This window comes from Capra hircus, chromosome 11, assembly GCF_001704415.2.
Source record: "Capra hircus breed San Clemente chromosome 11, ASM170441v1, whole genome shotgun sequence".
Classification (NCBI taxonomy): domain Eukaryota; kingdom Metazoa; phylum Chordata; class Mammalia; order Artiodactyla; family Bovidae; genus Capra; species Capra hircus.
In genome coordinates, this window is record NC_030818.1 from 21,458,693 (window position 1) to 21,483,447 (window position 24,755).

The 24,755-nt window shown below is 36.2% G+C and overlaps 1 protein-coding gene across 4 annotated transcripts in view; it reads right to left on the reverse strand.

Moving 5' to 3' along the window:
* MAP4K3 (mitogen-activated protein kinase kinase kinase kinase 3) overlaps positions 1–24,755 on the reverse strand; it is a 188,253-nt gene that overhangs the window by 54,185 nt on the left and 109,313 nt on the right. Inside the window, exons 5-16 of one of the 4 annotated variants that reach the window (XM_018055152.1) lie at positions 21,961–22,016; positions 21,353–21,400; positions 18,958–19,000; positions 17,096–17,168; positions 14,263–14,394; positions 14,005–14,067; positions 13,837–13,918; positions 13,630–13,740; positions 8,696–8,774; positions 4,081–4,116; positions 2,380–2,438; positions 1,035–1,097 (exon numbers count right to left, since the gene is read on the reverse strand). In XM_018055152.1, coding sequence (XP_017910641.1) covers positions 1,035–1,097; positions 2,380–2,438; positions 4,081–4,116; positions 8,696–8,774; positions 13,630–13,740; positions 13,837–13,918; positions 14,005–14,067; positions 14,263–14,394; positions 17,096–17,168; positions 18,958–19,000; positions 21,353–21,400; positions 21,961–22,016 — 845 coding nt within the window. The remainder of the gene's footprint in view (positions 1–1,034; positions 1,098–2,379; positions 2,439–4,080; positions 4,117–8,695; positions 8,775–13,629; positions 13,741–13,836; positions 13,919–14,004; positions 14,068–14,262; positions 14,395–17,095; positions 17,169–18,957; positions 19,001–21,352; positions 21,401–21,960; positions 22,017–24,755) is intronic. The other 3 variants (XM_018055153.1, XM_018055154.1, XM_018055155.1) reach the window with 3 other exon arrangements.

A 24,755-nucleotide genomic window follows, 5' to 3' on the forward strand; every position in this document is an offset into this window, starting at 1 on the left:
ACAAACCAGATGAATCACAGTAACCCCAAAGCTTTTCTCCTTCTTTGATTTCCATAGTACCTATTATAGGTTAGACTCTCCTCAACAACAGTCACCACCAGAAGAAACTCTGGCAGCGCACTAAACATTGTGTTGCAAAGCTAAGAGTTTACATATACAAGTATTTTCCACCTATCAAGACAGCAACTTTCCTAAAAGGGAAACTATATTTTAAGTCTTTTATGTTCTATAAATGTTATTTGGCATAGATTTAGAAATTTTTATAAAGAATCATTTAAACTAACCAGAACTAAAACAGGTATGAGAGGAAGGAAAGAGGAGGAAAATTCAATTGAAAAGGCAGAGAAGCAGATCAAGAAGTAAATGCTGAGGCAACTCGGGGCCCTGGGCAGCCGCAAAAATTGAAAAAACTACTTAATAACAACTATTAAAAGTACTATTTATTTAATATTTGCTAGGGTTAATTTCTCATCTTTTCTTACCTAATGGTAAGATAGTCTTAGTATTTAAAACTTCAGGGAGTCCTTATAACCCAAATTCTGGCCTGAGAAAACTGGATATTACATAATACTACAAAGTTAAAATTTCATCTGAGATGGACTTCATTGTTAATTAGGGATAATTTATTTTTAAAAATTATATATATATTTTATTTTTGTAATATATGGATATGTATATACATGGATGGTTTATAGTTCACTAAAACAAGTCACACTATTCACACTGGGCATGTTTATAGGGAAATGTAATATCTAAAGAAAAAATTTATATCTGAGTGAGAAAAAATGTTTTTATAACAAATAAAAAAATTAATTTTTACTGTAACATTATAGTATCTTTGAGTAAATACGTTTACCTTGTAGAAAAAAATGCTATAATCCTTAATATATGGTAGGTTGCTTACTGGCAGGAATTTATAAAACAATGCTTAAACTGATTCATTAAAACTGAATAAAATGGTTGATTAAAAAAAACCCTAAAAGCAATTAAGACTAAAACAATGCTGATAAAGAAAATCAGAAGATGAGAAATACCAGATTAGATCTTGCAGTGTAGTATATTTCTTCTGAACTGTCCAAAAAACCATCACTGTCGGGCTGTTCAGCAGAGACCAAAAAACCCAGGTTATTTACACTCAAACTAAAAGCCACAAATTCACAAAGGGAGACTTTCACAAGGGAATTATGTCAGTCCTGCTAACATCATTTTATTAAGGTAAATGCAAAGTCAAATCCAATTAAGCAGCTTCTAAAAAAGCAGTAGTGCAACAACTTTGCTATATAATACAGTTACTAAATTTGTACAGAACTTAAATACATGCAATGCTAACTTAAAAGAGAAGCAGAAAATAACAATTGGCATTTATAAACATCATGATTTACCTTCTCCATCCTCTCTATAAAGGTCAGGCTAAGTATTATAACATGATCATGTTAAGAATTTTTCTTTTAACATTCTTAACATGTTAAGAATTTTTCTGCCATGCTGGTATACTGAGACCAACTCTTTAGATTAAAAGCTAAAGACTCTCTTTGTATGCCGTTATTCAGGTGGATTACCTTAAAATAAGCATTAAATTTAAGAAGAAAGTTCCCACTTCAGTCCTGAGCATTCATTAAGTTACTTTCTTCTCATTATTAAGCAGGAAAGGGGAAAAAAAAAGAAACATAAAATCTGGAACTTTGGTAAGTAATTTCATTAAGATTGATTTTGTTTTTAAGTCTCATTTTTTATTCCTCTGTAGACTATTAACATCTCAAATGTTTGCACAGCATTTTGCTTCCGAGATTACACTTAATATTTTATCATATATCTGGAAAGCAGTATATAAAAAATTAACAAAAAAGAATCATGAAAAGAACATTTTAGAAATCTTTAAATAAATGATAAACTTAATCTGCTATGTACACCTAGTCTCTCCTGAATTTCAGTTACTCCAAGGAGACTGGATTCTGCCTTGATGTTTAGAAAAGTGGCTGACACTCTTAAAAAGCTGCCCATAAATTTAATGAGAAGAGGTATTAATACTATCACTGGTCCAAAATTCTATTTTAAGACTGTAGCATTTATCCTAACAAATATATCTGCAAAAAGCCCCTCAAAAATTGCAAAGCAAAAAGAAAAAAGGAAAAAAAAATCATTAAAAACATTTAAACAGAGAATGGTACAGAACTAAGTTTCTCCTAAAGTAATTTTGAAAATATTTAATCTCAGCAACACAGATTTATTTATTTTGAATTTTAGAATTACTTACCTTTTTATCTCCCCAAAGGCTTATAAAATTTTACTAACTAGCTTTTGTAGTCAGTGCCAACAAATCAGAAAGACTAATTAAAACATTTATTTTCAGTGTTAAGATTCCAAGATTACACTACTTACAAGTTCATGATGTGGTTCTGTCTCCTTCCTTAAGGGTGGGTCAAATTTTACTTGGCCAACTAAAAAAGATAAAAAGTAAAGCTGTGATATGTTTCAACGTTCTTAATAATAATTTAAAAGGTTACTCCATAGAAAAACAAATTTAATCCTACCATCTCCTATAGATTGATTAACACCCAAAGATTTAAATAAACAATCTGTTAGCTGGAAGAAACCTAACAAAGTCTAAGCTGTTAACCCAAAGATGATTAGCAAAATTATGTCAGGATCTAACCTGCTACTTCATTGTGACCCAGCATTAAATATAGACAATCTTAACTTAGATTGATTAACACCTACAGATTGATTAACACCCAAAGATTTAAATAAACAATCTGTTAGCTGGAAGAAACCTAAGAAAGTCTAAGCTGTTAACCCAAAGATGATTAGCAAAATTATGTCAGGATCGAACCTGCTACTTCATTGTGACCCAGCATTAAATACAGACAATCTTAACTTAGGACTTTATAGACAGACAGCAATTCAGGCAGAGTATCTCTGAAAGCCAGCCTGCAAGGTGGTCTCTGATAAGTCCTGCCTCCTGACCTTCAAAAACTTGTGTAGTCCCTTCCTACATCCTGGGGTGGCCTATGTGATGAGAGGAAGATGGCACAGTGGTAGCATACAGCTTCTGAGATAAGGCTTCTGTCCTGGGTGCTCTCTCTACTGGATCACTTGGCTCTGAAGGAAGTCAGGTTGAGCAGCACTATGGAGAGGCTACACTGCAAGGAAATGAAGTCTTGGGCTAACAATATGTGAGTAACCCTGGAAGCAAACTGCCACCCTAGTTGAGCCTTTGGGAAACCGCAGCCCCTGCTGACACTCTGATTGCAGCTTCATGACAGACCCTGACCTAGAACTACCCAGCCAAGCTGTCCGGGATCCCTGAATATGTATGAGATAATAAATGTTTAATGCTTTAAGTTGCTACATTTTGGGGGTAATTTGTTAAACAACAATAAATAACTAGCACACTTCTACCCCGAAAGGATAACCTAAATATTAGAGCTGACACAAACTGACTATACTCCATTCACCTTTCCCCCTGCCATTCTAATTTAATGAATGATTCACTACCTTTATCTTTAATTTCTGTATCTCATTGTCATTATCTGCTTTTATAACCTGGTACAGCATTCGAGACCACAGAGATAAAAGCAGGGGCACAAATATAAAACATGAAGAAGCAGCAAAACCAAGAGTCAGAGTATTACAGCTAAACTAGTAAGAACTTGAGTTTCAGCCAAAACAACAATTCTCAATCAAGGCAGGGAAACGAGTGAGACTTCAAAGCACACTCATTTTGTAACTGTTTTGATTTTAGCTTAGTATGTATGATTACTGTGAATGTTAATAACAATGAAAGGAGATCATGAGATTTAAATATTTAGCAACAGGAAGCACAAGGGAAGAAAGTTGAGAAACAGCCCTACAGAATACACAGTTGTATGTGAAGTATGTATATGCTTTATAGCTGTTATGAACTAGATATCAAACTCTGGCTCCTGGAGATAAGCAGGCTCTTCAATAATGGGTTCCTCATGCCTATTCACATATGATCACACATCAAAGATTACAAAATAGTTTTTAGTAAGATATTAATACATGTATATACATACATACACATATATATACACATACATATATATATATGTATCTCACCTTGATAGAGGCCTACTGAACAACTCTCACCTACACCTGTCACCAAATAGCAAAATTACATCTCTAATAAAGTTACTTGAGGACAGTTTCATGCATTATCTGCCTTGTTATCATCACATGTGAAATGCCTGTTTCCACTGGACCACATAATTACTGAGCACAGGGGCACAGTGATGCTTTCTTTTTAAAAAATTTTATTTATTTTAATTGGAGGCTATTTACTTTACAATATTGTGGTGGTTTTTGCCATACATTGACATGAATCAGCCATGGGTGTACATGTGTTCCCCATCCTGAACCCCCCTCCCACCTCCCTCCCCACCCCATCCCTCAGGGTCATCCCAGTGCACCAGCCCTGAGCACCCTGTCTCATGCATCGAACCTGGACTGGTGATCTGTTGCACATATGATAATACACGTTTCAATGCTATTCTCTCAAATCATCCCACCCTCACCTTCTCTCAGAGAGTCCAAAAGTCTGTTCTTTACATCTGTGTCTCTTTTGCTGTCTTGCATATAGGGTCATTGTTACCATCTTTCTAAATTCCATACATATGCATTAATATACTGTATTGGTGTTTTCTTTCTGACTTACTTCACTCTGTATAATCGGCTCCAGTTTCATCCACCTCATTAGAACTGACTCAAATGCTTTCTTTTTAATGGCTGAGGAACATTCCATTGTGTATATGTACCACAGCTTTCTTATCCATTCATCTGCTGATAGGCATCTAGGTTGCTTTCATGTCCTGGCTATTATAAACAGTGCTGCGATGAACACTGCGGTACACGTGTCTCTTTCAATTCTGGTTTCCTTGGTGTGTATGCCCAGCAGTGGGATTGCTGGGTCATATGGCAGTTCTATTTCCTGTTTTTTAAGGACTCTCCACACTGTTCTCCATAGTGGCTGTACTAGTTTGCATTCCCACCAACAGCGTAAGAGGTTCCCCTTTTCTCCGCACCCTCTCCAACATTTATTGTTTGTAAACTTGATAGCAGCCATTCTGACCGGCGTGAGATGGTACCTCATTGTGGTTTTGATTTGCATTTCTCTGATAATGAGTGATGTTGAGCATCTTTTCATGTGTTTGTTAGCCATCTGTATGTCTTCTTTGGAGAAATGTCTGTTTGGTTCTTTGGCCCATTTTTTGATTGGGTCGTTTATTATTCTGGAATTGAGCTGCAGGAGTTGCTTTTATATTTTTGAGATTAATTCTTGGTCAGTTGCTTCATTTGCTATTATTTTCTCCCATTCTGAAGGCTGTCTTTTCACCTTGCTTACAGTCTCCTTCATTGTGCAAAAGCTTTTAAGTTTAATTAGGTCCCATTTATTTTTGCTTTTATTTCCATTACTCTGGGAGGTGGGTCATAGAGGATCCTGTTGTGATTTATGTCAGACAGTGTTTTGTCAATATTTTCCTCTAGGAGTTTTATAGTTTCTGGTCTTACATTTAGATCTTTAATCCATTTTGAGTTTATTTTTGTGTATGGTGTGAGAAAGTGTTCTAGTTTCATTCTTTTACACATGGTTGACCAGTTTTCCCAGCATTACTTGTTAAAGAGATTGTCTTTTCTCCATTGCATATTCTTGCCTCCTTTGTCAAAGATAAGGTGCATGGATTTAAGTGATGCTGTCTTTAGACTAACTTTCATAACAAGGACAGAACCCCAACTGTCACAGGTATTCAACACCCTTATACTCTGTGGGAATGCATTCCCAGAAAGAGTCCCAGAGTTCCTCTGGAGATTCATTCTTCACGCCTTACATTGGTATCACTCTTCTGTTCTCTCCAACTTCCCTAAAGTTATGACAGTTTCTGCCACAGGACCTTCCGCTTCTGTTCAAATAACTGCTGGACAATCACCCCAGACTGCAGTGCTATTTATGATGTTCTTAATAATGTTGAAAATTCCTACTTATCTGTAACCATCTATTGGTCTTGATCTCTGTTTCTGCTACTATCTCCTTGAACATATGTCAAGTTACAAACCATAAATTTATGTTTTACTATCCAGATGAAAGGGCTTCCCTAGCGGCTCAGTGGTAAAGGATCTGCGTGTGACACAGGGGATCTGGGTTCAATCCCTGGGCTGGGAAGGTCCCCTGGAAGAGAGCATGGCAACCCACTCTAGTACTCTTGCTTAGAGAATCCCGTGGACAGAGGAGCCTGGTGGACTGCAATCCATAGGGTTACACAGAGTTGGACACAACTGAACTGACTAAGCAGCAGCATCCAGATGAAAACTCCCTCTTAGTTCTTTGAAACAGCTCTGACACGATCATTTGCTGACCCATCACTACTACCAGGGTCAAAACTGATCCTACTATGGCAGACAAGAAGAGCCCCAGAACTACTTCTTCTCAAAGCAAGTCTTTGCTTACCATATTTGACTGAAGGCAGAGGGGACTTTTTAAAAGGGAAAAAGTAATAACTTTTCTGAAAGTGAGTCAGTTTTTGCATATATTGCTTTAACACCATTTAGCGTAATAAACAGAACACCTCAGTTACATGAAGAGACATCATGTAATTGTAAACAGAAAACATTATTAAAGGAACAAAGATATACGACTACTCAAATAAGTTATTTTTCAAAGCCTGTCTTTATCGTCAACAGCATGACTGCCTATTCTTTATAACATCTCATATAAAATCATAAAACATCCTAAGAAAGCATGTATTATAACACTGTATACGATTTTAAAGGCTCAAATATCAAACCCACAAGTTGTAAGAAGTGGTGATTTTAATCCTGTTGCTACCTCAACATACTAGAGGGACATGACACCTTTCTTACTGGCAAATGGGGAGAAAAGGTCCATCACATATCACCTGCTCCCACCAAAAACGGGGCGTACCAGAATCTCAACAAAACTAGCGTTAACAGTATTTAGCTAAATAGAACATATATGCATATGTAGTTAGGAGCTGATAATCACTGATACAAACTACTAAAGAAGGACCCAGAGGTAACTGTCCTTTGCAATAAAGGGCCTGACAATATAACTTAAAAATATAACTGGATAACATAATAGAAAATACTTCAGATTTTCAATAGTACTGAACACATAAGGTTTTCTGAATCAACTACAAATTCATCTCTAATCACCTTCTGTATTATTAAAGAAATGACAAAGACATATTGTAACTACTTTCACATATTAAAAAATAATGGAGGACTTCTCTGGTGGTCCAATACTTAAGAATCCACCTGTCATACAGAGGATATGGGTTCGATCCGCGGCCTGGAGAGATTCCACATGCCACCAAGCTACTAAGTCCTTGCACCACAACTACTGAGCCCGCATGCTCTAGAACCCATGCTCTGCAACAAGAGAAGTCACTGCAACGAGACGCCCATGTACCACAACTGCAGTAGCCCCCACTTGCCACCAACCAGAGAAACTCCACACGTAGCAACGAAGACCCAGCACAGTCAAAAATAAAACAAACGATTTTTTTAAAGTTTAAAAAATAATTGGGGGACTTTCCTGGTGGTCCAGTGGCTGAGAATCCACTTTGCAATGAAGGGGACGTGGATTCCATCCCTGGTCTGGGAAGATCCCACATGCCGCGGGTCAACGAAGCCCGCATGCCACAACAAAGACCCAGCAGAGCCAAAGTAAAATAATAATACTAAATAAAATAAATTAAAATAACAGGCTTTTTTTTAAAAATGGGGAATACTTGCATGCTAAGTTTGTCATTTTAAAAAAAACACTTTTGAGGAGAAATTAGCAAATTTAAACCACGTGGCTTTAGTGGGAGCTATAAAGGTAATTTAACATGGTCACAAAACTGCCTATAGGCAAAGTATAAATCCCAGTCCTGGGCTTCTTGCCAAGTAGATTGTGCTTCTTTCAAGAATTTCCATCTTATATGAGCATTTCTAGGTAGCACCAGCACCAAAATCTGCCAAGAACTTAATACACAGTGTAAGGTGCAGCCACCATTCCAAAGGAAGGTTCACAAAGGACTTCCAGGGTGCAGGTCACACAGGTGTGCCGAGGTGGTTTCTGTGGAGCCAAAGACCTCTGGCCTGGAAGCTGAGAGATCTTAGGCTTGTTATTAATCAGTTGTATGACTCCACCCCACAGGTAGATCTATTCATCTTTGCATTTCTTTTTTATTTTCTATTAAATAGTGATAGAGTCTGTCCCTACTTGCCTTACTTAGCTTTTAAGTTTGCAGTCCTCTCCTCTTCTGGGCCATCAGCTTCTATATAACCTGGGAGCTTGTCAGAAGCAGAGAACCTCAGATTTCACCTCAGAACTACTGAATCAGAAAGGGCATTTTAGCAAGCTCTCTAGGCAAGTGCTACTAACAAGGAAGTTTAGGGAGCACTGCCTTGATTCCTTCTATCCTGCCTACTCTAGGAATTTTACTCCTCTTCCCAAACAATAACAACATAAATACACATCCCCAGCCACCACCAGAAAGCTCTCAGGAGCAAGAAAACAAAATTCTTACTGCCTTAATTAAACTCTACCTTTCAAAGCATCTAAAACATAAAAACTATTTGGAAGAAAACGGAGCAAAAATAATGGCAACTAAATTACAACTTGAAATCTTATTTTTCATTGTTAAACTACAAACTCTACACAATATATACTTACAGTTTATCTCCGAGCGTGTTTTTTCCTCTCTCACATTCCTACTCGTTGAGTGAATCCTATGTGGGACAGCGACAAGAGGCTAGGAAAGAACAAAGTCAAGGACAAGTCACTGTCTTGTCCACAGAATTACCCACATATGAAAGAAAGCTCTCACTTTACATAAAAATGGGAACAAAATACAACTTTATTAGTAGTATTTTAAAATGGCAACCACAAACTGAAAACTCTTTTCTCTTCAAATTGGGAGCTTAAGATTAGGGATAAACATTATCCACAGCAGGTTCCCAATAAGTTTTCTTATGAAAGTGTTAGTTGCTCAGCTGTATGCAACTCTTTGCGGTCCCATGGACTGTAGCCTGTCAGGCTCCTCTGTCCATGGGATTCTATAGGCAAGAAAACTGGAGTGGATAGCCATCCTCTTCTCCAGGTGATCTTCCCAACCCAGGGATTGAACTCAGGTCTCACTCATTGCAGGCATATTCTTATAAGTGAATATAAGAGTGTTCTTATGAGTTGAACATAAGTAAATATTCAAAAATGAATACTTTGACAATACAACAGGTGTTCAAAAGCTGCAGCAAGCTTTCTCTGTTTCAGAGGAGAAAACTGTAATTAAAAAAAAAATCTGCCTCAACTTCTTATATCAAGGATAAAATAAATGAAATGAAATAATGCTAAAGGCATTAATGATTTATGGTCTTCTTACCTAGTAAACACAACATCTCCCCCACCTTAATCTTAATGTTTTTTCTTGTAGAAGCAGCACTTTATTTTCTTTCCTTTTACTTTATTAAAATCTCTCTATGTGTACTGACATATTGAGAGAGAGGTATCCTGGGGGAAGCGGAAGTGGGGGTGAGTTCTTCTTGCTGTTAATACTAGCACATGGACATTCTCCAATCTTTATGGAGTAAAAATGTCTCTATCTGAAAGGCTTCTGCAATTTCATTCTATATACCCTATGCCAGCATCTATTTCACGTACCAAATAGGTTTTTCTCCCTGTGTGTGAAACATTATCTTTGAAGTTATTAGCTGTGAAGAAGATACACTCTTACATCTATCTTTTTGGAAAATGTAATTTGTAAACACTTGAGCTTGAATTCTTAAGACTCTATAAGGCAAATCAAGAACAGGACCCAAGTTAACTATTCTCAGTGTAGACATCTCTCAGGAAATAAAGATAGATGAATCTGAGCGACCCAAATATTAAAACACCAGTGGGTAATAAAACAGAAGCAAAAAGAACTTTAAAAAGTAAGTATTTAAACTTCAAACATACACAGTGAGTTGTAGTTTACAAAGTGCTGTCATATACCTCAGCCCATTCTGTTCTCAAACTTGTGAAACAAATCTTTATCTTCATTTTATAGATGAGGACATTCAGCTAGTTAGCTGCAGAATGAGAAAAACCCTGGACTTTTGATAACAGTATTTGGAACAAAAACAAGCAAAAATAGGCATCACGTTAGATTAGTAATACATATTGCTGTTATCAGCAAACATGGATGAAATCTGCCCTTTCTACGAGAATCGTTTTACTTTCCCAGCTTCAAAGGCATAAAGTTATTAAATCTTACAATGTTGTGCCTAGTAAATGGGTTAACATATAGAAGAAAATACTACCAAGTAAAAACCAGAGTCACAATTACTTCAACGTGCAGTACTTCTAAAACAGAAATTACACGGGAACCCTAAAGGAAAAGTGGACTTTCTTCCACTGTGAATAATCTATAATAAATTAAAGAAAAACTAAAGACTAAAGTAGAACTAGTACACGTGCTAAATATTTTCAAGAGAATTCAGTTTCCACAATATATATACAGTATCAGCAACTGCTGAAATACTAAGCACATTCAAATACTTAGCAATTACAAATCATCTGCATATAATAAGACTGTTTGATATTACCTTTTATGCATAACATATACTGTAGTATACACGTATAAATTATTATAAATTTCTCTGGGGAAAGTATGATCAAAAAGAAAAATAAAAAGATCTTAAACTGTGGTCAAAAGAAAAGCTACCCCCATCCTTAACCTATGATTATAATACCAATAACACAGTCTTGATAAGGAGAAAATTTCTTTCTCTGCCATATGAGAAAATTTCAGAAGAGTCTTTATTCTACAGCTTGCTTCTACATTTGGTTTATTATTTCTCCTCTTTAAACACATTTTAAAGGACTTTACAATCCAGCACAAATAAATAGGATGAAGTGAGAGACAACAGCACAGCATCTAATGCGCTGAGAGAGTACAGGTGGTCCATGTCCTGAATCTTGATACGCATGAATTTCAGTTACTAGAATATAGTTAAATTATACTAGTCCTCTGTAACATGATTCAAATTTTAGTCACCAATATATCAATTGTATATTATGAATTATGAATTATATGTTATTCAGTATATTAGTATCTTATCAACATTCAGTATGCTGCTAAGTCTGTGTCCAACTCTGTGCAACCCCATAGAGCAGCCCACCAGGCACCCCCGTCCCTGGGATTCTCCAGGCAAGAACACTGGAGTGGGTTGCCATTTCCTTCTCCAGTGCATGAAAGTGAAAAGTGAAAGTGAAGTCGCTCAGTCGTGTCCGACTCTCAGCGACCCCATGGACTGCAGCCCACCAGGCTCCTCCGTCCATGGGACTTTCCAGGCAAGAGTCCTGGAGTGGGGTGCCATCGCCTTCTCTGACATTCGGTATATTGATTGCAACTGCATAAGATAGAAACTACACTGTGAACTCTCCAGTCCACAGACGACTATAGATTTGTGTGTGCGTGTTAGTCACAGTCGTGTCCAACTCTTTGTGACTCCATGGACTGTAGCCCACCAGGGTCCTCTATCCATGGGATTCTCCAGGCACGAATACTCGAGTGGGTTGCTATTCCCTTCTCCAGGGCATCGCTCCTCCTGACCCAGAGATTGAACCTGGGCCTCCCGCATTGCAAGCAGACTACTTACTGGCTGAGCCACCAGGCAAGATGATTTATAGTCTATTTATAATAACAGATGCACATCATGATCAGTGGCTAATCCCATCACTACTTTCAAAGTACATCTGTGACTGATTCCGGAGCATCTGTTATTCAAGTCATGCACAGACAGCAAAGTTTGTAGCTGTGTTGTTTCCCTATCTCCCAAGGATAATATACTCATGTGACATTTTTACAAAAACTCATTAACTGAAAGAAGGAATTAGCCAACAAAGATAAAACTGCTGCAAAGAAATAGAAAGTGACCACTCTGGATTAATGTTGGAAATGAAATTACGAGATAAGACAGATGATAGTGAGAATGCTGACATTGCTGCTGTTCAGGAGACTGCAGACATACAGCCATGGTAACTTGGTGAGGATGGTAACGTGTAACTTGGTGAGAATGAACCTGACACAAGTGAAGAAAGAAGTTCTGGTAAAAAGGATGAAGGTGCCCTAGAAGAAGGGGCACTAGCAAAAAACTTCACATCACAGGAATACTGAGATCATTTCACACCTTCAAAGTTCAAAGGATAAAATGCTAGAGGCGCTCTGAACATAGGAAAATGACATTCACCAAAGCCTAAAAATACCTGCTCTGTGTCATGAAGTTAAATGGCAAGGAGAAGGCAGACACTGTGCAGTCTACTTAATAAACAGACTACTTGATAGTGAAATAATCCACCAAAGTAGTTTTGTTATTTAAACAAAGAAAGCAAACAATTCTAATATATCACAGTGTACTAAATATTAGTTTTACTATTTTTCACTTCTCTATACATTTAAAACTGACAATAAGAGAGATTTTAATCTTCTGACAAAAATTTTTTAAGATCACGAAACAATTATAATTTTCCTTATGGACAATTTAGATTGCTTTGCAGGATTTCAGCTCACTTGATCATTTTTACAGTCCTTTACTACCATCCAAATCAAGGCAACACCTATACATTAAATTAAAGAAGAATTTATAAAGCGAAAGAACAAAACCCAATTTCTCCCTAGTATAAAGTCAATAATATTTAATAATTTTTAAGTTTTTAAAATTTCCAAATGCCTTTCCAGACCTTTAAACAAAAGGACAGTGGCTTATCTACAGTTGTATAAATATAAGTTAGAACAGTGGTGAATTGATAGAAAGGTTCTCTGACCTAAGATAAGCTGAGACCATCTTTCTGACCACCAAGAGCCATAGTTTCTTCACTATCATCACTGAATTTTATACCATTTTAAGTACCTTCTAAAAGCCAGTCAAGTTCAAGACTATCCACCTCAGCTATATACTCAGTAACAGAATCCTGACATGTAACATATATGAGTTGATCTTTGGTGTCACAATTATTAGCTGAGCTAGGAATGTTAAATATGCCAACCAAAGTGAAAGCTTCCTTTTATATCTATTCTCCCATCACACTAGGGTTAATTAATTCTCTAATTACACTGGATAAACATAGCAGACAATTAGGGTATTAGTCACCAACAAAGTCAACCCTATACTTTCCACTAACCACTAATAACTCATGAAGTACTGGACATGGATTCTTTTTGAGAAGAAAACAGAACAGAAATTTTGTGTATATTCTAACATCTTGTATAGGTGGTTCCCATTTGTGTTCTCTTTATTTGGCAGCTTCATCTAAAATGACTACTTTAAAATAACTAGAGTAATTTCAAGAAGCGGATTATATGATTCTGCCTTTCCTATTGGACTTCCCTGCCTGCAATGCACCCTTTACCTTTAATCTTTTCAGAAAATAGTCCTCTAAAGTAGTCAATAGAAAAAAACTCAGCTCATGACTTCTCTAGGATAGGCAAAATCAAAGGGGTATTTCTTCCCTCAAGAGTTTATTTAAATTAGACCCAGACCTTAAGCAAACTGATTCCGAGACGTATATACTTATATACACATACGTTACATATACCACTTGGTAAAAACGGTAAAAACAGTTCCTACCTCAGGATCATCGTCATCAAAATCATGGTAAGTGGAATGATCTGGATTATTCACTTTATCCAATAGTTCGATTGCCAAAGACCGTGTCAAAGGCTGTGTGACAAATGGGTGCTATAAAAATAAAACAACATAGTACTTATTAGAAGTCTTGATTAAGTGACATCTTACCTTTTGAAAAAAAGACATTGTTCAGGGCAAAAATAATACCTGCAGTAACTTTTCAGCAGTAGGTCTTTTCTTTGGATTTTTGGTAAGTGCCATTTTCACAAAATGATGAAAGCTATTTGACCTAAGAAATTTTGAAAATCAGATTTTAAAATTTCAATTCTGTTTTTTGCTCATGACTGTAAAAGTAAATAGCACAAAAATACTTACCACTTCATCTTATCCTTTAGTTTAGGAGGCTGAAAATTGCTTTTTGTCATTAGAAATAATGCTCTGAAAAATCAACAATCATTACACAGCATTTTAAGACTGCATACTTTAGTATAAAACATTAGTTCTACTACTACTATTCCCAAATAAGGTGAAGCAAAACTAAGAATGCTCTTTGGTCACGACATGAGAAACAGTACTGGGAGGGGGATGGGACCTTCATTTAAGCACAGCATTCTTCAGGTACGATACACTGACCTCATCGGGTGCAAGTCAAACATGGGCGGCTGCAGCTCAGCAAGTTCTATGGCAGTGATCCCCACGGCCCAGAGATCACACAGCTGATTGTACCCGCCTTTCCTCTCAACAGCTGCGACTTCTGGAGCCATCCTGAAGGAAATATTCCAGAAAAGAAAAAACCGTTTACTGTATTTTAATCTTCTTATTCCCACCAGACACATGGAACCATCACTGCGTAAGCTGAGGCCTACTTAAACCTTGACATCTGAAAAATAGGTATGTAGTACTTAAGGTGGCTTGTATTTCCCAAGATCGCGACATCTCACAAGATGAGATTGCGACATCTCGTAAGACCCTCCCCATCCCAAGCCCCTACTGCTTTCTCATCTGTTACTTTGCTAAGTTAGCTATTTAGTATAAAGGTTTATAACAATTTACAAATGTCATATAGCAACATGTACTAAATTTGTCCAAACCCCAATCTTTCCTCTGTATATGCAAACTTCTATAGAGAAATAACATACTGTAATAAATGATTTATCATTTTTAGCTCTTCCTTTTTACATCAATAACTGTCATCTGGTCTCTGACTGTTTTCGCTTGACCAAAACTATTTACCAGGGCACCAAGAATCTTGACTTAGTACTTAACTAGTATTTACTATAAACTTGGTATGGAGAAAGTTATAAAAATGAGTGTCTGCTTTTTTTAAAGAAATGTATTTACTAAGAGGAAAGTTACCTAAATTCAGTAAATTTTTTGTTTCTTTCAACTTTATTGTAGCCTTATTCTATCTCTATAAATCTATATTTTATTACCTACATTGATTTTCAAATATAAAAAATTTCAAATCCTAAGCAGTAGTTCTAAAAATAACTACATGCGATAAACACTTCAACTTTTACATACCAGAAGTACGATTTTAAAAAAAAAAGTATGACTTAACTAGGCAGCCTTACAAGAATGTTTATTTTCCCAGTATTATTTCAGGAAAGGCAAGCAAGTCAGTCAAGTTAACAAACAAGCAATAAAACTCCTTCTAATTTTCTAAACCCTTGATCTCAAGATGGTTTTTAACTTTAAAGCAGCTCTTATGCCTATGCAAATCATGATAAGAAGAGTGACTTTTTAAGGGTGATGGTTGTAACTTGACTGGCAGCTGCGGAGGTGCCCACAGCGGGTGAAGGTGCACTCAGGCAGCGCCTTAGCGAGCTCGCAGGCGAGGCGCCCTCTTCCTCTACAATCATGTGAGTGGCAGACTCCACCCTGTGCACTTCTACTCCTGCCCACGAGGCTGCATCCTTACCACAGCCAACTGAGGCATCTGTGAACCTGTTTGTTACATTTGTTACTATGAATATGTCATTTAACTAAATATTACAAAAACTTATTATGAAGGTAAAAGGAATAAGTTGTCATGGAAATGAAAATGTATGCTTTAGAAAAGATTCTTGAAGACAAGTTTCTAAAGACGAAAAACCAAAAAAATCAGGCAAACCAGGTTAAGAACAGGACAGCTATAAGAGATTAGGAAGGCTACAGACTGCTTGATTCTATTTGCGTGACACTGGGGGAAAAGGCAAAACTATAGAGACAAAAGTTAGATCAGGTGCTGCCAGAGGCTAGAGATGGGCAAAAATAATTTATGAAAAGGCGACAAAAGGAAACTTTCCTGGGTGATGGAAACCTATGTTTTACAGTGATTGTGGTGGCATTTTTCACAACCACAGAGTTTCATTTATACCTCAACAGACGTGACTGGCTAGGCTCTCACTAGACTTTAGAGAAACACAAACTAAAAAACATGGTTCATTTGCATGCATCTAACTAGTTATCTGCACAAAGAAAAGGCCTTGATCCTATATCAGAAGACTGACCCCTGCCAAAAAAAACGTACACTCACCTTAAATTGAAATAAAATGTTTAAGGTACATGTGTAGTGTATTAATTTTGAGATTTGCCAATATCACAGACTTCTTCTGATTAACTGGAACGACTGCCCACCTTGGTGACAGTGAATGAGAGATTCCGTAAATATCCTACATCCCTAGAGCTTAGGTGGGAAAGACATGACATGAGAGAGAGTTGAAGAGTCGGAGGAGAATCATGTTAGATCCTGGAGACTGAATGAGAGCTCCTCCAGATGTTTAAAATCAAACTGAGGAGACAGAGTTCCTAAAAAGAGCTGTAACAGATAACTCTTTAATCTCTTATTCCTCTCGGAAATCAACCCCAAATAATGGTAACAAAAAGAGAATTATAAACATACCATCTTTGACAAATCTAGAAGATATATTTGGACAGAAGTCAAATAATAGTAAATGATGTGGCAAATAGGAGGAAGGACAAATCTAAGAGCGTGTGGAGGAAAAGACTAACAAGCAAGCCAAGAATCCCAGAAATAAGTAAAATTTAATGCAAGGCAATTATCACTTTATTGATGACTAGGTTCCTTCCAAAGAGTTGGTTCAAAAACTTTTGAGCCAGAGAATACTGTGAATAATAAAATGTTGAAAAATGCGTCAGAATACTGGCTGATCTATGAAAATACTCGTAATATGTGCAGGACCAAGAGTTGAGGGTTTGGGGGGACAAAACTGAAACTATCAGGTTTGTATCAGGTTTTCTAAAAGCCACATCAATCTTTAATGCCTTTTCCACTTAGTGAAAAATAACATGGTAGAATATTCAATGATCATGTAATTCATCCACAGTGTATAGGCCTAAATTACTTGGCCTGTTGATGACCTCCTTAATCTGTTTTAGACCATTCAGTCTATTTTTAAATAAACACTGCATACAATAACGATAGAAAAACAGAAAGTTAGATTATCAGTCAAAATAAAATTACCAATATGGTGTACCAATGAAAGACTTCCGTTTGGCAATCGTAGCTGTTATCTGAGCAGACACCCCAAAATCAGCTATTGAAAAAAAGAGAGAAACATTTAGAAAACAAAACTGAAAGTGAAATGAAAAAATTTCAATAATTATTTTAATTAATTTCATAGAAATGAGACATTCTCAAACATCACTCTAAAATCTTTAATTTAAGTGGACTAGTATTAAAATCCAATCAGTCCATTCTAAAGGAGATCAGCCCTGGGATTTCTTCGGAAGGAATGATGCTAAAGCTGAAAACTCCAGTACTCTGGCCACCTCATGTGAAGAGTTGACTCATTGGAAAAAGCTCTGATGCTGGGAGGGATTGGGGGCAGGAGGAGAAGCGGACAACAGAGGATGAGATGGCTGGATGGCATCATGGACTCGATGGACGTGAGTCTGAATGAACTCTGGGAGTTGGTGATGGACAGGGAGGCCTGGCGTGCTGCAATTCATGGGGTCGCAAAGAGTCAGACATGACTGAGCGACTGAACTGAACTGAGCATTAAAATATCACAAAATATGGTGCACGATAGCCATGTGGATTCCCATACATCCCCATGTGAATCAAACGACAACAGAAGTCAAGATCAATAATTGTGATGAAGAACCAACTGAGAGACTCTAACCTGACAGACTTAATGTTATAATTTCTAATTCCCAGGACCTGAAATTCAAGGAAAGTCGCTGGAAGGGACCTTAAGTAGGAATTGCATTCATTTCCTGCCATACACATTATAGCTGACATAAAAAAAAAAAAGAAATCTCTACTGGCAAATCTATCACGAAATGACATTGAAACAGACTTTTTCTAAAAATCTTACCTTGGCAATACATTCTAATACCAATGCCAATCACTAACAAGAAATTTATCTTTGTGTCAGTTTATTTTTATGTTGCTATTTAAGTATGTTGAATTCTGTATTTTCTAGTTTTTTAACAAATGATTTATAAATCTTTACAAACTAAGATATATATAGGTCTCTCAGGCACATAATATTGACACAAAACATTAAATTGCAGATGGAAACTGTTCTCTAAGCCATCAATAGTTAGATAGCCGCTTTTCTCATATATAGAGGTGACTTAGGAATTATTTTTATGCAAATTATTGTACTTTTAAATTTGCTTAGTTGTATTATAGGCTATAGATGAAAATAGTTTTATCTTATTTTTAGAAAATAAATATTTGAATTTTGATTTTATAGTGGCATGTAGTTCAAAATAATTGTTTCAAATCTAACAGACACAATTTTATAAAGTTACTATATTATACATGTTTTCTATCTTAAACTTTCAAATTAAGTTATAATTTAGGTTTTGAACTGCTTTAATCATAAGGTAACAACCAAAAGTTACAAAATAAGCGCCCATTTAGCATCTAAATCACATTCTTACATAAGTTAATACTGTGTTTTATTTTAAAAGCTTACGTAAGTAGGTAGGATTTTTGGCATTACTGATTTTTTGATTTTGTCTGTTTGCCTTGTTTTTGGTTACAGGGGATATTTTGTACAGATTTCTTACTAGAAGTTCCATTCTTTTAGGGTTAGAGGTGAAAGAAATTTCAAGGTATATTATTTCACTATTCATTATATTATCAATCATTATTTATAACAAATCTGTCCTATGTGAAGGACAAATCTGATTCCCATTTAAGAGAAGAGGAAACAGATACAGAGAGATTATATATGTTATGTCCTGCAATGAAATGTCTACCTAAAAATATATAGACACTGCTGAAAGGGGAAACCTAGTCCTACAGAGTAAAACAAACTTACTATGCTTTGAAATAAATTTGTGTAAGTGATGAAACTCAAATTTACTTACCTAATTTTACATGACCATTATCCGTTAATAGAATGTTAGCTCCCTTCAAAGTGAGAACATTTTAGTTAAAGTAGGAAACATTTTATCAGACCGCACATATAATACATGAAACATACACATTTAAAATAATAAATGGCAGCCTCAGACCTAGAAATACTTATGATTTAAAGTATGCCCAATTAAAATGTTAAATAGAAATACTGCCTCTATAGGCTGCACCCCTCTCCTCCTTGGGCAACTTTTAAAGGAGAAAGCAAAAGTAAGCAGCCTCTATGATTCAGGATGCAATCAATTTCATAAGAGTATGTTTGGGGAAAAAATATCAGGAAATCCCTTCCTACCCCAAAGAGGAAGAAATAACCAAAATCTGCACCCCATGATATTACTGCAGCTCTAAGGAGAACTGGGAGAGATGAGGAAAAGGAAAAACACACTAGAGTAGCGATTTCAACTTGAATTAGGCCCTAGCTAACAAGACTCTTGCAGAGTCTTCGATTTGTTCTGTCCAGATTATTTTTTTTTAATTACAGTTTTTATCAAGTCACCTGTGGTTATGATGCTTGCTTGCTTCCTTCCTTCCATCCATCCATCTACACACCCATTTATCCCTCTCTCCCTGAGAGACTACCAGCAACCAGACACTATTTTAAGCTCTGGGGTTATAGTAACAAAAAAGTTACAGCTCTCATGGAGCTTACATCCAAGTAAGAGAGAAAGAAAATCTAAAAAAAAACACACGAATGAATGAATGAATGAACCAACAAGTGGCTCAAAGACTGATACAGGTAAGTGCTCTGAAGATAAAGCCGGAAGAAAAGTCCTCGCTAAGGCAGTGATAATTACACAGAGATTCAGATGAAGAGAGGGAAGGAGTCATGCTAAAATCTAGAGCATTCCAGTAATAGCAAATACAAAGTCCTGGGACCAGAATGACCTTGACACGTTCCAGGAACTGCAAGTTTAGTGCGGCTAGAACAGAATGAGTAAAGTGAAGAGACGTGTGAAATGAGGTCAGAGAGGAAAGCAGGGGCCAGATCATGCATAACTTTAATGGTCACGTTAAAAAGTCTGAATATATATGGAGTATCATGGGAAGCCAATGGTAGTTTATAAGCAGAAGGGTGACAAGATCTGAGCTAAAAAGGTCACTTTGGTTGTGAGGTAGAGAACTGCTTATAGGACCACTTGAGAACAGGAGCAGGAAGACCAGCTAGAAGGCTATTCCATAAGCGGCTTCGACGGGGAGAAACAGTGGCAATGGCCGGAACCTAGCTAATCAGGCCCAACTCGAGTCTAGCACACAACCTTTTGCATAATGGAGCACCAAACCTCCTGGCCAACCCCATCTCTTAACACTCTCCTACATTTTCTTCTCTTCAACCTGTAAGATGTGGACTTTACAATCCCTAAAATGACCCCAAAATTCTGATCTCTGTATCTTGGCCCACACTGTTCCCTCTGCTTAGAAAGCATTCCAACCTCCATTTCCAACAAAAATCTTTCACTTCTTCCAGATCACTGAAGTGCCAATGACAGAATCTTTCTTGATCTACTTATCTTCTTAGGATCCCTCCTACCTTTGAATCCAAGGCTCTTTTCTTATGTCTTTTAACAGGCTTACGAACCATACTTAAAGCACAGGATCTCAGCAGGTGATGTGAGAGTCCACTGAAATTTCATGCACAATTTGAAGGCATGTGCATAAGGGCTTTTTCCGAGGAGAGAGTCCATGGCTTTCATCAGAGACTCAAAGAATACATGATCCACCCCTCCCCCTCAAAAGGCTAGAACCTTTCTGTTAGAGAAAACCTCAGGAGGTAAGGTGGATGAGGAAAAAGAAAGGAGATGTCAGTTATCTTTGGAAATAACCTGAGTCCTACCATAAGGGTGTTTTACCAAGCATGTCTGGCGCACCTGCTCTCCCCTGCCAGTTAAAGACTAGCAGAAAAGGTCAAGGTTTAATTTATCCATCTTGATACATTATTAAAGACAGTTTCTTAAGACTGCCAAAATTTACTAAACATCTTACAGAAGAAAACCTGAACAAACATTTTGGCCAACCAGAAACTTCCTAAAGACCGTAAATTAGTGGAAGTTATGGACCTAATTTACATTTTATAAATAAATAACTACAAACAAGATAAAATGTGTTATTAAAACATGAATCCACAATTGTACTCTTTAAAAGGCATGAATCTGATGGTATGTAAACTGTATCTCAATAGAGCTGCTACAAAAAAAAAATGAAAATCTTCAAAGTATCACTCAACTTTATTATAGTAACATATTAAGACAACAAATTCATCAAATAGAATAATTGAGACAATTTTGCTCAGTTTGATCAGAATATTTTGAGAAGAAGAAGAGGGCCATTAAATAAACATATGATATGTACCTTTATATCTCTGTGCATTTTTCCTTTACTGTGAAGATAGTATAATCCCTGGAGTTTCAAAAAAAAAAAAGGCAGAAACAGTAATAAGACTTTACTACAAAAAACACTCTAGGATTTACAGTGCTTAACTGAGTAGTAGTCTCTCTTACTTATTTACTCATCACAGAAAGCTCTAGGGACAATCACTTTATTTTACTGGAATATCCAAAAAGATAAAAGAATCAAGAAAAGGAAAGAGGCAGAGCTCACTATGAACTGCTGATTTTCCTAAGACAAATAATTTTCACTAAACTCTGCTCAGTTTGAAATAACATTTAAAAAATAAATATCCAATTAGTATCAGAATGAGTTTTAATTCCATAAGAGCGTTTAATTTTCAAGACTTTCTTTGGTACTAAGAGATATATAAAAGTAAATAAGTAAATCCAATTTTACAAGGTATATTATCATACTAAAGCTTTAAATAGTTTATTTGCAAATATAATTTGCAAATTCAAGAATTTTCCAAACTGGAATATTTAATCCTTATTCTACTTAATAGCTTATACACAATAATCAAACATTTAGTTTAATAAAGAACATTACTTTTCAATTAGCATTGAATTTACCTGTAGTGTTTCTCTGCTAACATACGCTATTTGCAGTTCTGAGAGAGGTCCCGTTACTATAAGAGGAGAAAATTAATGTTAATAGAATTACTCGAAGTGTCTTTTTTCAATAAAAGACAAAGTTGTAAAAGTTCCACTAAGCAACAGACTTAATATTTTAAAGTCTACTAAAATGTAGGAGGAATTAAAAAAAAGGGCAGGAATTAAAAAAAATCTGATTTGCTCATTGTATCCCCAGTGTTTAGAACAGTGCCTGCCATGGAAAGGCTACTGACTAAATGTTCGCAGAATGAATAAAACAGTGAAATAGTCAATGAAATTAATTTATATTTTCATTTTTTATACCTGATCATAATACCTCTTAAATGTTAAAGAAAGCACAGTCAAGATGTCTAACTAGTTTTTATTAAAACTTGAAAAAAAAAACTGACATAACATGTATTATTGGCTAAGTTAAAAACAATACTTTTCCCCTAAAATTATTTGCTTTATAGATATAAAAGTACACATATTCACTATAAAAAATTTCAATCCACAGAGTTAGGTCTCTTCCTGATCCAAACCACTATTACTCAATAATAAACAAAATCAACAGTGTGGCCTATCTCCACCCAATGACTTTATACAGATATTTTATACAGCGCAGGTAGGTTGTGCACACACATAAACATAAATGGAGTCATATCACACATACAACTCTGGAACTTGCCTTTTTACTTATCACAGACATCTTTCCATCTCTCTCTCTCTATATATATATATAATATATATATAGTTCAATATCATAATATTTGAATAGTATTTCCTCTGTGCGCATCTGCTGACTATGAAAAACATTCAAACAGTTTTTTTCTTTTTCACTATTAAATCACTTTAGAATATAAGAAATAAGTTACATGGGAGAAACTATTCCAGAAATTGAATTAAATCCCAACAATGAAATCATATACTAGATAGTGATCTCCCACTTATACAAACTTAAACGTTTTGTAAAAATGTGTAGTTCAGACTACTTGTATTTTACAACTGTGGGAGAGAAGAATCTATTTCACTTAGATTCTTTTAGGGACAAGGCTAAATTTCAATGTCTGAGAATAAACCATATAGTAACTAGTTTCTGTGGTTTATAAGCCTATTCTCATCCAGTAAGAAAGGCCTTCTTGACAAGTCTGTTCCCACAATATGACAAATAAGATAACTTGAAAACCCTGAAAGTAACATCAGGTAAACATTTAAAAATAATTTTTAAAATGCCTAGCTAAGCTTATAAATAGTAAGACACTTGCCCAGAAGCCAAAAGCAAAAAGAGAAATGAAAAACAGAATGGTAAAAATGTCAAATAGTCTAGCTGTCTCTTAGAAGGCCAATCTTAGTAAGCTATGGCTTTAGTTTTATCCCCTACATGAGCACAGAATAAAAGGTTATAGGCCTGCAAAGGAAGAATTTAAACAAACACCCACATAAAACCAGAATCCTCAAAGGGCTACATCTTCATTAAAGTAGCAGATAAGCATCAGGAGATGACTAGGGATGTGTCATGGCCTGGGATCTGGACAGGGGAAAAAGATATCTTCTCTTGGAATTCATAAGGTCGCTTCTTCACTGAGGTTTAGAGTTCAAATATATATCGAAAACAATGAGGCCACTGGAGCCCTGGGGAAAAGAACCCAATATTGTTGAAAGGACACACTCTTTAAAGTCATATGGAACTCCCACTGAAGATGATCTCAAAATTATGAAATGAATGAGAAAAAAATTCAACATAAATGATTTAACAGAGTGTAGAAAGTTGTTAAAGGACAACATCAAACAGAAAAAAAAAAACGTTCAATGAAAAACAGAGACCATGGGGAAACGACCCAGAGAGATGTTGTGGGGAGGGAGGTGGGAGGGGGGTTCATGTTTGGGAACGCATGTAAGAATTAAAGATTTTAAAATTAAAAAAAAAAAAATAATAATATTAAAAAAAAAAAAAGAAAAACAGAGACCAAAAAATCTATTATGTTGCAACAGTATAAAGTTCTAATGTTAGTTCTGCAAAGAAAAGTAAACAAAAGGAGAGGAGAAGGATTTGCCCCATTGCCCCCAGCCATGTGGTCAAAAACATGTCCATGAATTCTTTGATGCAGCCCCCTCAAGAGCTGCAACTTAATTCCCTTCCTGAGAGTGGGCTGGACAAAATGACTTGCTTTTAAAGAACAAACCGTAATGGTAGTGACAGAACACAACTTCTAAGACTACATCATAAAAAGTCTGTGGCTTCTTCCTTGCTCTTTGGGATCATTTCCTCTGGGAGAAATCAGCTGCCATCCTATGAAGAGACTCAAGCTGTCCTATGGTGAAATCGACATGGCAAAACTGAGACCTCCTGCTAATACTGATGTAAGTGAATTATCTAGAAAGTAAATCCTTCAACCTTAGTCAAGCCTTCAGATGACTACAGTTCCAGGCAAGTTTGACTACAACTTCATGAGTGACCATGAACTAAAACCACCCATTTTAGCAGACATTTGATTCTGCCTAAAACCTCCGTAAGCCTTTCGATTCATTACAAAAGGCTCTTGGCATTTGTTCATATTTGGTCCTGCCCACAATGTCCTTAAGGCATTTGGTCCACGCTAAAAGATGACTATATCAGGTCCTGTATAAAACCATGTGGCATGAACAAATACGCTCACTGCACAGGACCAAACCGCAAGGACTTTGAGCATGGACCAAATGTCTTATGCATGTTTTGGCCTGTCCTACAAGGCAAATCACCTGATTAAGCCATTCTTAATTCTTGACCCTTAGTA